This window comes from Felis catus, chromosome D2 (assembly GCF_018350175.1).
Source record: "Felis catus isolate Fca126 chromosome D2, F.catus_Fca126_mat1.0, whole genome shotgun sequence".
NCBI classification, from domain to species: Eukaryota; Metazoa; Chordata; class Mammalia; order Carnivora; family Felidae; genus Felis; species Felis catus.
Window position 1 is genome coordinate 41753318 of NC_058378.1, and position 14174 is coordinate 41767491.

General features: G+C 36.8%; 1 protein-coding gene across 10 annotated transcripts in view; it reads left to right on the plus strand.

Moving 5' to 3' along the window:
- NRG3 (neuregulin 3) overlaps window positions 1-14174 on the plus strand; it is a 1060361-nt gene that overhangs the window by 925440 nt on the left and 120747 nt on the right. For 7 of the 10 annotated variants that reach the window (XM_023240617.2, XM_023240619.2, XM_023240620.2 and 4 more), the window contains exon 4: window positions 9183-9209. In XM_023240617.2, coding sequence (XP_023096385.2) covers window positions 9183-9209 — 27 coding nt within the window. The remainder of the gene's footprint in view (window positions 1-9182; window positions 9210-14174) is intronic. The other 3 variants (XM_023240618.2, XM_045041009.1, XM_023240624.2) reach the window with 1 other exon arrangement.

Genomic DNA, 14174 nt, shown 5'->3' on the forward strand with positions numbered 1-14174 from the left:
TGATTCACTTATTTTTAGTGATTCTTTACAAAAAATGCCAGCTACCCTTTGCATTTGAAGAAATATCTATAATACTGTTTTCCATACAAGTGAACTTTGCATAAAACAAAACAAAGCCAGTCATTGACAATGCACAAGTCTTGCCATCCAGAGGCCACAGTTATCTGCTACTAATTATGAGTCCAACCTAAAAAGTAGTTATCAAAAGAAAAAACTAAGTTTCAGGTCTGTTTTGTGTTGTCCCATACCATTTCTCAGGGTATCAGGCATCACTTAAGACTATGCCTCCAACATACTTGCTTGTTTTCGCCTTAGTCCTGAAACTGTTACTCCACTTATGATAAATTGCACTTACTTTCTCAGTACTGACCATTTTCCTGAGTCCTAACATAAAAGTACCTCTTCTAGGTTATGACCTTGACTTGCCTGCTTAGAATGAATTATCTTTGCTACTTTTTTGACACGGGCTTACTCTTTTCTTACTTCATATGAATGAGACTTTTTGCCAGCCCCATTACATCACTGCATTTGGATGCTTCAGATAAATACCTTGGGAAATTGTTTCAGGACCAGGAATCTTCTACCTCACACAGGTCCCTTGGGTAATGTTTCTCTTTGGTTCCTCTGTCTTTGGCAGGTGAGAAGCAGAAGATCCCTTTTTTGGGAATCTCCATTTTACCACAGTGGTCATATCTGTTGGGAGCTGGTTGTTACTTGTATTCAGGAGAGTATTTCTTTTTTTTTTTTAAGTGTATTTACTTATTTTGAGAGAGACAGAGACAACACAAGTGGGTGTAGGGCAGAGGGACAAGGAGAGAGAGAGAACCCTAAGCAGGGTCTGTGCTGCTGGTGCGGAACCCAATGTGGGGCTTGAACTCATGAAAGCATGAGATAATGACCTGAGCCTAAACCAATACTCCGATTCTTAACTGACTGAGCCACCCAGACGTCCCAGAGCAATATTTCTTAAAATGTGTTCATTATTTTCTGAATTACTATCCACCATGAAGATATTATACTTTTGAATTTGGGAACGATTAAAAACATAGTATTAAAACAATTACAAAGGCTTTAATTAATTACTGTGGCAGTTATAAAAACTTGGAATACTGATTGCCATGTATGCCTTTCTTTCTTTCTTTTCCTTTCTTTTGTTTAATTCTGTCTTTTGAGTAACACTTTTCCCCATTGTACAATAATCCTTTTACCTATTAACCATAATCTCTTCTGTAAGTCTTTACTGATAAATAAAATGGGTTGAAGTTGAAAAGTTAGAACTCATAAGAGTGCACACAATAGCTATTTCAAAGAGTGCATAAATGTTTTGAAATTATTAAGAGGTAAATCCTTAAATAGAATATAAAATAATATTTTAATTACCATCAAAAACTTGATAGCTGTTTCAAAGAGTGCATAAATATTTTGAAAGTATTAAGAAGTAAAACCTTAAATGGCATATAAAATAATATTTTCATTACCATCAAAAACTTGGTATCTTTTTCCTGTTAATTGATTCAAGTGAATCCTAAGTTACATACAAAAATGTGACAAAGATGTTGGCCTTTTTCGGAAAATAACCTGCTAATTTGGGATTTCAGATTTATATACTCATGTAATTGGTAATTAAATGTACTTTGAGTTGGGGAAATGTTCTAAAAACATTTGTGGATGTTTTTCCGGTATTGAAAGAGTTGCCACCAAAGATGTCATGTTTGTTGGAATCCTCAAAAACTGAAGTGACAGAAAACTAGGTATGCTCTGACAGAGTATGAATTTCATATTCAGTGGGCAAAGGGGCTGACCCAGATAGCATTTCATTCACTCAATAAATATTTATTGAGCATCTACAAAATGTCAGACTCTATGATAGGCTGAAGTGATAAATCAGTGAGGAAAAGAAGCAACTGGCCTTCACTCTTGGGATTTAAGATACTTTTCCATCCTAAGAATCTAGGAGTCTACAAATATGATCTTTAGTCCTTCAAAGAAGCTTATGTTCTTCCGCTGTTAAAAGGGGCTCAGGAGCACTACTTTACAGGCTTATTTTTAAACATTAGGAAATAGTGTGTGTGGAAGTACCCCGTGAGAAAATATGAGAAGTTGAGAAAGTCAATAAAATATGAGAAGATGCTGGGGGAATTATTGTGAGTTCAGGAGCAGGAGCCCTTCGTGCATTTAGCTGTACAAATTTACTATCATTAATCATAGAATCAAAAAAAGTAGTATGTTTTTGAATGGAGAGTTCTTCTATATGATTCTAATTCTTATTCTCCGCTCAATAACTGTGAACATGGAATCAGACTTAAGTCTAATACTCCAAGATGTGTTCACTGGAAAATTCTACAAGCTACTTAGGCAAGATTCATCTTTGAGGAGCAAGCTAGGCAGGTGGTCACTTGTAAACCTCTTTTGTAATCCTATTTCGAGATTTCATTTTATGGAGCAGGCTGCTCATCTTGAGTTTGCCCTGGTTGAACATGCAGCACAGTCTCCATGGCCACCTTTGCTACAAATGGACATGCTTATGCAGAGAATGAGAAGGGGGTGTGAAATGCAGGTGTCTCTTTGCTTAGCAGGAATCAGCAATAGAGCTTTTGAGAAGAAAAATAGGCCATGTTTTATAACAAGGCCCATGGAAAGGAGAATGGGTCTGTGTGCTTTTCTACAAAAGTGATTTTGCTTCTTTATGATTGATGACCTGTCTGGTGTGAGGCTGGCCACAGTAATAATGTCAGGGCTTACTCTCAACAGTAGAAAAAGCTGTCAGTTCTGATATGATGGAGGGGAGAGGGGCATTGGGATTATAGAGCTAAAATGGCCACAGGATGTCCTCTGACACAGGCACATCATGCAGGGTGATTTTGTGTAAAATTTATCTTAACTTTATTTTACATGGACAGAAGAACTAAAAAAATAAAAATAAACCAAAATATAACGGGAATTACTTTTTGGAGGTAGTGAGAGAGGTGTCGATTTATCATTACCATGATGTTTTACTTTCTAAACTTTATTTATGAACACGTATAGTTTATTAAAATCAAATATGTAGTGCTAAAGTATAATTTAGCAAAGACAGCATAGAGTTCAGAACTTGACCTGCATTCATCCCCTAACTTGCACTAAATAACTGGGAAAAAAGGTAATATGATAATACCCTCTTCTTTCAGGACACCAGTGCCTAGAGAGGGAATTTCCTGCCTCACCCTGCAGCCCTGTGCTCACACTCTTGCCTGCTTGCCTCCCTCCCCACTGTAGGAACTCAGGCCTGAAAGATTCGGGTCAGGCTGCCACTCTTCTCCCAGTTGTGCATTCTCTCAATGACTGCCAAGTATCACTTCCCCCTAATGATACAGGTATATGCCCTGGTAGCCTGTGGTGAACCCTGTTCCCCTATCCTTTGACCCCTGAACCTTCTTGAAAGGTGTATATGTATTCTGTGGATCCCAAGTATTGCTTCCAAACCGAAGCTTCCCTCAGCAACCACCACCAGGTCCACCCACAGCCCTCACTGTTGCCCTAAGCAGAAACCTTCAAGCCTGTCCCAGCTTTTCTTGCTTTGTCCATCTTACAATAATAAACTGGGGCATACATACCTCTGTCTCAAGATATGGCATCTCATAACCATGTCCGTGATCTGGGAGTAAGCAGAATACACGGACTCACTGTTGACGTGTGAGGCAATTATAACTCTTTACAGTGATTCTAGAAATTACTAGAGAATGATAAGCCCAGGTGTTGGGGGTCAGGAAATATTCAAGACCCAGTTTACCATCTTCGTAAATCCAATTTAGTGTCACCAGTGAAGAGTCATTTGACAAGGATCTGTGGGTGGGATCCACACAGTGACAGATTTGGGTTCTGTTATTAGGAAAAAAAAAAACCATTTATAACCAACATGGTTTATAGTTGAGTGGATGTTTTCCTGGACACTTCTATGGCATCTATTTCCCTGAGAATAGATGCCTCAGTCATTAATGCTACAGGTTGCTTCATGGTGAAGTGGTTGACATCCAGGTGGGAAATATGTTCGACTGAACCACTGCTGGGAGAGTCTCAGCACACATTTGAAGGTCTTTAGACATGTTTGCAATGCAGAAACCTGTTGAACTTGAAGCCAGTATCCTAACTTTTTTAAACACAGAACAATAATTTCGTGTGGCACGTTTTTCCACATCCCATGTGACATGGTTTTAAACAATCACATTTGGGACTATTCTGTGATAGAGTTGCCTTGTTCAGTTACTTGTAACACAAAAATGACACCAAAACCCTACATTCATGTCGCAGTGCCCCAGTGCTGCATTGCACTGAGTCACTCATGGCGAGTTGGGTAACATCTTGCCTTGCCTCGCCCTGGGATTGGAATCCAGTTAAGGATTGTCTTTGCTTGTTCTTCCTCACCCTGTCCACACTGAGGAAATTGTTGGTAGCCTCTGTCTGTTACCATATGAAAAAAAAAAAAAGACATTGAATTCCTTGCACATAAGGAACTGTGGACACTTTGGAAATATGTGGGCCTTGAATTTCCGGGAGTTTTTGACTTTCCAGAATATTAGTTTGTCTCTCCAGTCACCTGCCTCGCCCTCAAATCTGGAGAATATTTCAGGTCTGCAGTGGGTTGCAGTCACTTATTAAGTGTACTGCCAATTATGAGATTATTTGGTTCAATGTTTGGCACAGATTCAGACACAACTCTTTATATACCCCTTGCTGTATATACAAGCAAATCACTTCAATTACAGCAGCCTCATCATGAAGAAGTCTCCCTAGTAACCAATGAAGAATATTGATGATTTGCCAATTTGGTCCCTTGGAGAGAAGGAACCCCCCTCCACCTAGCTTATATTGGTCACTTTATGAATATACTACGGGTGAGCACATAAATAAGCCATGCTCCTACAGTGCCTGAGGATACATGAAAATAATTTGTTCTCTTTGGTAGATTAGATAACTCCTCCCTGAACATTTTATTACCTGATAGTTTCATAAATATTAGCTTTTCCTTCATAGGGAAGGCAAATGTAAACCCTGAGTGTCACTCATTGGTGGCTATGCTTAGTCTCAATTGCATTTCTACCATTTACAGCAATGTAGTTTAGGAGAAGTTTGTGCCCCTCCCCATGCCTCGTCCCTCATCTGTAAAATGAGGGTAGTGACAATCTTATATGTTTCTGCAAGATAATGTTGAAAACAGTTCCTGGCAATCATAAATGCTCAGTAAGTGTTAGGCACTATTATATCATCATAAGGGGTGACTATTCCAAAAGAATTGTAATGTTTACATAGAAAAGTTAATCAAGCTCAGCCATAAAAAGTTAATATTGCTCAGGAAGAATGAGATCTTGTCATTTGCAACAACACGGATGGACCTACAGGATATTATGCCAAGTGAAATAAGTCAGACGGAGAAATAAATACCATAAGATTTCACTCATATGTGGAATTTAAACAAGACCAAACAAACAAACAAACAAACAGAAACAGACTCATAAATACAGAAAACAAACCAGTGGTTGCCAGGGGGTTGGGGGGTGGAGGGATGGACATAATAGGTGAAGGGGGTTAAGAACAGAAAAAAAAGCTAATCAAACTGTTAAAAAGATAGAAATTACACATTCTAGTACATGCCATAGGGGAAATCAAACTGGTTTTGCTTAAGCTTATATGCTTTCTCTTCCACCCCAGTATCTGTGTAATTCTTGGCATGTACTTTGTTGAGTGAATGAATAAATGAAAACTTAATTGATTAATTCTACCATATCCCTCTTGATGTTTTCATGCAGGCTTGAATATGCCCAAGAAGGCTGTTTGCTTTAAGAAATAGCCAGTGAAGGGTTATGAGAAATATTTTGGTTTATGTTCTGTATATGACTCAATAGACAAAATTAATTGCTTTTCTATCATGTTTTTCATGGATTTTTATTGATCCTTTTGTATGTAAACAAAGCTTATCAGTAGCTTTAGACCTATAATAAGGATCACAGTTTTTAGTGCTTTAATAAAAGAAGTGTGTGTGTGTGTGTGTGTGTGTGTGTTTGCGTTGTGTTTATATGTGCACGTGAGAGAGATTTTAAATAATCTCTTTATTTATATGTTTCAGTGGCATCAGTTTTCATGAATTTCATTATAAAAATTAATAAATAATTTCTCTTTAAAGTTCAAGAATAAAGGGGTGCCTGAGTGACTCAGGTGATTGAATGTCTGACTTCGGCTCTGGTCATGATCTCACGGTTCGTGAGTTCGAGCCCTGCGTCAAGCTCTGTGCTGACATCTCAGAGCCTGCAGCCTGCTTCAGATTCTGTGTCTCCCTTTCTCTCTGCCCCTCCCCAACTTGCACTGTCTCTCAAAACTAAATAAATGTTGGGGCGCCTGGGTGGCGCAGTCGGTTAAGCGTCCGACTTCAGCCAGGTCACGATCTCGCGGTCCGTGAGTTCGAGCCCCGCGTCGGGCTCTGGGCTGACGGCTCGGAGCCTGGAGCCTGTTTCCGATTCTGTGTCTCCCTCTCTCTCTGCCCCTCCCCCGTTCATGCTCTGTCTCTCTCTGTCCCAAAAATAAATAAAAAACGTTGAAGAAAAAAAAAATTAAAAAAAAAAACTAAATAAATGTTAAAAAGAAATAACAAAAAAAAAAAGAAAATTCAAGAATATCAATGCCATCTTGCTCCATGGTAATTCTGGGAATTCCAACTCTTATAATCAGATGTCACTTTTCTGCTATGTTAAGAGAAGAGAGATTTTCTTTCCTTAATGTTCTACTTACCTTTCAGTGTTTAGATAAATTTCAAATTCTGATTTGTCCCTTCTACTGGTCCTGAATTCATTGTGGCGTAAAGAATTCAGATTGCCCTCGAATTTATTAAGCATGCCACTCAGTCCTTGGTGCAGTCTCCAGACTCACAAAGCCTGATTCTCCATATTCCCTGTCACATATAGGAGTGGAGCAGCCAAGGCTGTGGGAACCATTAAGAGTCACGACCATCGGTTCTATTGCCAGCAAAACAGACAACAGACAAAGCGCCATTTCTGAGCCATCTCAGCTCCACTAGAAAGTTATTGTTCAACTAGGCTGGGAGGCTGGTGGCCTTCTAACTGCCCAGTCATATCACTGACATTCTGGCCCACTATTTGAGGTGCTCTGTTCCTATATTTCTATAGACTTTCTTATTCTGATCTCTTTCTTATGCATTCTATTCTGACTGTATGCAAAAAGGTTTTTTTAATCCTGTGTATTTTTTTCTTACCTTTAGTCCCATGATAAGTAGTCTCACTGAAATCCCCGTTTTTAAATACCACAATTCTACTCTCTCTCCAGGGACCCAAGTGCACACAATTGAGAAGTTTCTTATTCACACAAGAACCCAAACATGGTGTTACCAACTTTTCTACAACCTCTTTTCTTTCACTAGCATATTCTGTTTCTCCCAGGAATAAGCCTAGGGGTCCTTGGCCTCTCCTTCCAATGCGTATGTTCTGGTTTCCATTATAGGGCTATTACAAAGAATTAAGAGACCTTTGTCTCTGTGGGCTCCTTCTGATGTCTGAATAACTTGAGAACAAAAATCCTGTCTTTCCATGAAAGTGTGCTTAAGTATCTGTCATACTATATAGTAAGCAGTCAAAATTACCATATGAAGTAATGCATCTACTTTGAAAAAACTTTATTATAATCTTTCTTTACATAAAAGACATTTCTTAATTACTTAATAAACTATTTATGGGCAAGTTGATTATGACAGAAAGTAGATTAGAGGTTATCAGAGGATGCAAGGAGAAAGAAATGAGAAATTATTGCTTGGTGGGTACAGTTCTCTTTGGGGTGATGGAAAAGTTTTGGAAATATAGTGGTGATGGTGCACAGCATTGTGAATGTAATTAATGCCACTAAATTGTATACTTGAAATGGTTAAAATGATGCATTTTTTGTTATATATATATATATATATATATATTACTGCAATAAAATTAAAAAATAAATTATTTACAAAAAGGAAAGACACTAAAATCCTCAAGATAACTGAGTGCATATTTTCTAAAAAGAAAAGCTTCTTTGCTAAATAGAAAATTCATAAAAGGAAGCCTAGTAATTAGTCTTAGAAACAAATACAATTGTAGCCATATTTTTTCATGTATTCTCATTTAAGAAATATGTTACTACAACAAAAAGTATCATTAAATAAAACAATGAATTTGAAAAGTGAATAAATGAATAACTGAATGATTAAAAGAAAGCACCATTTATTTTTTTTCTTTTTTTTTTTTTAATTTTTTTTTCAACGTTTATTTATTTTTGGGACAGAGACAGAGCATGAACGGGGGAGGGGCAGAGAGAGAGGGAGACACAGAATCGGAAACAGGCTCCAGGCTCTGAGCCATCAGCCCAGAGCCCGATGCGGGGCTCGAACTCACGGACCGCGAGATCGTGACCTGGCTGAAGTCGGACGCTTAACCGACTGCGCCACCCAGGCGCCCCAAGAAAGCACCATTTAAATAAACCGACCTCAATAGTTGAATGCCTGGGCACAGTGGGGCCCAGTTTCTCACTCTGCTGATCACAGACAGACATTAGCCTTAACGGGTCCAAATGGTCAGCTGTGCACATGCACGTAGAACAGACATGGACACATCTGTCATGCATTTTTGATAGGTAGGAAGCACTGTCAAGTTTCATCATCCTAAGACTCAAGGGTCAGACCGGAGTGGGGGGTCGGGGGCGTGAATCAGGACCAGGTTTGTGAAGATGAAGAGGGCCTGGTCAAGGTATCATGCAGTTCTTTACTGGCATTATTAACATAGAGGTCCAGGTAAATTTATATTGAACAAGTATTCTACCTAAAATAGCATGAGTTCTGAAAATAAATTTAGTACCAGATATTCTTTGTGTAAATGTTTGTTTTCCTCCCTTTTCTTTTTTTTTTTTTTTTTTTTTGCCAAATTTATACTTAGCATATTTGGTAACTGATGCAATATTATTTCATCTGAAGCTCCAGGCTGTTGGGAAATGCCAATCAGTGTTCAGTTTGTTGACAATCTGTAAATTATCTGTCTCAAAAAATGGTTGTTAAAATAAAGATATATTCTTTGCCTTGAAAGGTCAATCTTATAACCATTGGCTTCCATGTGGAATTTTTTCTAATCTTTTTCTCTTTTTCTGTTTCTCTTTCTTACATGCTGACTTCGGTGTAGCAGACCACTTGGGGATTGAATTCATGGGTAAGACTACACAATTTGCTCCTTAAATATCCAGAAAAAGCTAAGTTTCATAATGTATACAGTGTATTCCTTCCCCATCTGATTATAATTGAAATGTCTCATCATTAGATGCTGTCAGTAGTAAAAAGTGTTTTTGTTGATTTTTCACTAAGTAGTGGCTCAAAATGAAAGACTTAACTACTTATTGGGAACGCAATTGAATGTTAAGTGCATCTCTGGAACCATACAGAGGTTGGACTTGGCTCCTGGTTTGTTTGCTCTATTTCTCCATTTTCTTATCTGTAAAATAGGGATGATAGTAGTTCCTATTTTAGTGAACATGTGAATTGCTTAGCACAATGTCTACAAGATGGCAAACAATAAATGACTGAAAATAATAGGGATGATTTTTAAATGCTGTTTTTTTTAATTTCTGCCCTGATTCCCTTTCCTTTTGCATGATGACTACTTTGTATACATTATAGTATCAATACATTTGGAATAGGGGCTATATAAACATTTCCATTTACAAAATTAAAATATTTCTTGTGCAAGTACTTACAGTGAATTATATGGTTTTAAAAGCATTGGAATGCCTTCCACAGGAATTACTATTATGTTCATAGATAATTACATTAAGAATTGAACATACTTTTCTGAGTGTATATTTTATGTAAAAAAAAAAAAAAAAAAAAGAAATCCATAGGGTTGATATACGTCATGGTGCTAAAATGGAAGGATACTCAGGAGTTAAAGTTAGTGAAATTGAGAAGACCTAAACTTGAAATCCAAATTAATAATTCTTTGCTTATTTGGCTTTTGTTGAACTTTGGATTTTTGTCTTATATGATATAGATATTAATACTTCCTTCATACATGAGTATGGTTATTGCGATAATAGTTACAAATTTAATTGTATTCATTTATCTATTCATCCATTCATTCAGCAAATAGTTATAAAGTGCTCAATGTAAACAAAGGAAAATAATGCAAAATATTGCAAATAAAATAGCAAAAATAGACCAAAAAAACTGGTCCAATGGCACTTACAGTCTAGAAAGCTTACAGATAATAGGTAATAAACTAATAGATATACAGTTGAGGTTCTGAAGACCTATTTCAGGCAAGATGATATTAGCTTGGACTACTGTGATTGTGGAGAATATGGGAAAAGATGATACACATTTAGGATGTGGTATCAGCAAGTATTTGAGAGGAATTAATGTTGCAGTTTAGGAAGGAGAGATTATCAAGGATAATACAGGGTATATAGTTTGCATATTTAGATAAAAGGGGGGCCCATTTACTGAAAAAGAACACTGGAAGAAGAATAGATTTATGGGAGATGTTTTACTAGATTAGGTTTGGAAATGGTGAGTTCCAGGTACCTCTGATATATTGAGAGAACATGTCACATTTGCAATTGTATTGCTGGAAGTTTTTAGCATTAATTAGAGCTTAATGATTTAATATTAATACTAGAATTGATCTCCCCTGTTGTGTAGTATTTTTCATTAGTGCTCTATTATCTGGGTATTATATCATAGAAGAAACAGTTCAATTCCTGCAGGTTTGGGGTTTTGCTAGAGAAATGACATGAAAAATAAGGGCAATGAAATTCAGGATAAAATTCAAATGAAACATCATGGAATGTAAAGTAGGTGTGGAAGGAAGTGACAAAAGGGTGGCTACCTGAATATAATCAATGAACACTTATGATGGGAGCACTCAAACACGTTGTTGGCATGGAAAGGAGACTGTAGTCATACGGGTTAGAAATTATAGAAAATTACAGACAGGTTCGTGTAGAAGAGTATAAATTTTTGAGAAGGATATATGGCTTTTACTTTCCTCTTTTACTAGATAGCTGGGATTAGTAGCATGGAAGTCTGAGTATTAACAGTCACTTTGAAGATAATAGGTCCTGGGCCTAATGAATAGAGAAAATTGCCCCGGTGGATTGCGGTCATTGCAGACTTTGAGAATAGAGGCTTCAGAAGTTGGTTACGCAGCAGAATGGCTGCATATATAGGAAACACCATGTAGCTGATAGGTAGGGCTGGACTAACTTCAGACCCCACAAGTGGTGTAGCCATGGTTATAGCAAACTAAATTGCTGCATCAGCGTTAACTATAATTGTTAAAAAAAAAAAAATCCACCCGTCACCCTCCTATTGGGCTTTTCCTGAGAAGCTCCAATGACACAGTTACTTTATGGTAACAATTTGCTATGGAACCAAGATATGTATTAAAAAGTTTGTGTTAAAACATATAAAAGACTTCAGGATACTGGTAGGTGAAATATAATAGGTAATTATGTAGTTCATCTATATAATGTCAAGACTAAGGTTATAGTGGGTCATGCAAAACTGGGCGTCAAATCATAGCAATGAAGCCTTATAGGAAATAAGTTCTCAGTGTGTGAACCTTTGACTCCAGCAATAGAGATTGCCTTAAATGGAAGGGGGTGGGCAAGCAATCAGAAATGAATATGTAGTATGTATACAGGTGACAACTAATGAAAGCTTGTTTGAAATGGTGAATAGGTTAATGAATAAACTGTTTCCACTGACCTTACTAGTTCTGGACACTGTTCACTCCCACGCATTTTCTAACTGAATATGTAAAATTCTGTGTGTTGCTTTGGGAACAAATATTTTCAGATTTAACTTGTGATTTTAGAGTCCATATGGGTAAAATTATTTGTACTGAAGGTGGTATCATCCCAGTAATATGACATGTCTAGCATAAATACAGCTGGGAAGCAGAAATGTAGGCATAGTCTCTATAAACTTAATCATGTCAGTATATTGGAGTACCTACAGTGCTAAGTGCCAGTTGTGTTTTAATGAGTTCTAGAATACCTTTCTTCTCAACTTCCATCATTCTTACTTTGGGCAATGTTAATTTCATCTTTCTTGAGTTGGAACACAGATCACAAAATGATGATCTGAAGCACACAGCTCTTTCCCTAAGCCTTTGTATTCCCAGGGGCCAAGTCTATGTTATTGATCAGACTCAAAAGCTGAATACTTTATGCAGCTTAATAAATTCCTATTTGAAGCAGGAACTTCAAATCGTATGATTTGAATCATATGATTCAAGAATCCTATTATTATTTAATCAACCTATATTTCTCACACTCACTATATGCCAGATGTATGAGATATTGAAGATGCAGATATATAAGCCATATCCTTTCATACCCAAGGGCTCTGAAACGAAAAAGAGAGAAAAACTACACATAATGGAGGTGATATAACAAGTGCTATCAAAATGACATAGGCAAGGTACAATGAAGGAAAAAAATGAATTTTAAGAAAGCATCTAAATGGGTTTGGGAAATTCAGAGACAGCTTCCTGTGGGAGGAGACATGTAAGCTGAGTACCAGCCAAAGTGGATAAACTGTACTGAGTGATGCCATAGTCGAGATAGTACCAGCTCTGTATTACTTCTACATTACGGTGAGCCTTGATGTTTCAGTCTCTCTATCTGGATCTATAAGCTCCTTAGTGTCACTACTCTAGGACCGGAGAAAGAATGTCAACTTCAGTAAAAACACTTAACCAAAAAAACTGTTCTGAGTTGATTTAATAATTTTAAGGAATAATTATCTTATCACATAAGCCATGCTAAACCTAAAGTCCGTAAAGCTGTCAGCATTCAACAGGATTTGTCCTTAATTATATTCGTGAATTTTTCTTATTGATGCTTCTGGGACTGGCACAATGAAAATATCAACAATAAATACTGTCCTGGAATACACTATCAGTTAAAAAAAAGAAAGTTAACTGATGTAAATAGGGCAGGCATTTGAAGGTACGTGAAAACACAAAATTGTGTTTGTGAAAAAAATGTAAAATCTGAGTTTGTATTAAGTCAGTCATGAAAAATATTTCTGGAATTAATGACTTAACCTACTCACCATGCATGCATGAGGGAAAATTGAGATTTTTAAGGTAAGATGTCCACAGTTTTCCTCACAGGGTGAACAGATCAGGAGATAGAATAGACAAAACTTCATTGTAAGCATAAATACTCATTGAGAAATCCACCCAAACATCCAGAGAAGACAGATGGCCAAAGGGCATGTCAAATTGGCCAAAGCTTGGAAGGCACATTGATCACGAAGAGGGATTTCTCATCTGAGAAATATCTGGCTACAGAGTCAGGTGCTCAATCATGGAGCATATCTCATTATATCCATTTGAGCTATTTGTTATGCAGCTATTTCTTTGACAATGCCCTGATGCATTGGATGCTGTAGGCATCAAAGATGTTTGTATAAAAGCAGGTGCAATGCCATTTGCAAACATATTAGCAAACCACAGGGAGAGCTGAAGATTGTGTGGGAGATATTTCATGCAAATCTCTTCCATTCTCATATGGAAAAACAAAATGAACTCTCTGAGTTAAATGTCTTATTTGTGATTTGACATTGTTTTAAAGATAACAATGTATTTATGCAAATTTTGATTGAGTAAGCCCTAGTACAATTTTTTTTAAATCAAAAGACTTATAGAACTTGGGAAAAGCAGAATTTTAACTAAAATCTGAAAAAGTTATTCTAGAATGATTTGCATTTTGAAGTTGAAAAAAGAAAAAAGAATGAAATGCTGAGTTTGCTATAAGGAGAGCATTAGAAATGTGTTATAGTGAAACTGTATGGTCTAAAATATGTGTATAGTTTTAGAATTGATAAGGTCATACCTCACCATATATTGAGTATCTCTTTATTCTGTCATGTAAAAAAACATTGTTTTAGGATATTTTAATAAGTTCTGAAGACTGGTTTCTAATTCTGTCAGGATGATATAAAATGGGGGTATTTTCCTAAAAGCTACACTACTTATTATAAATGATTTGGTGTGTGTTCCTTTAAAGCTAACAGGCTCATATGTCAGTCAATGAGTTCATACTTAGGCCACATTTGTGACTTGGCATTAGAGATACAGAAGTGATGATTCTCTTTCTTTATGCTGAAA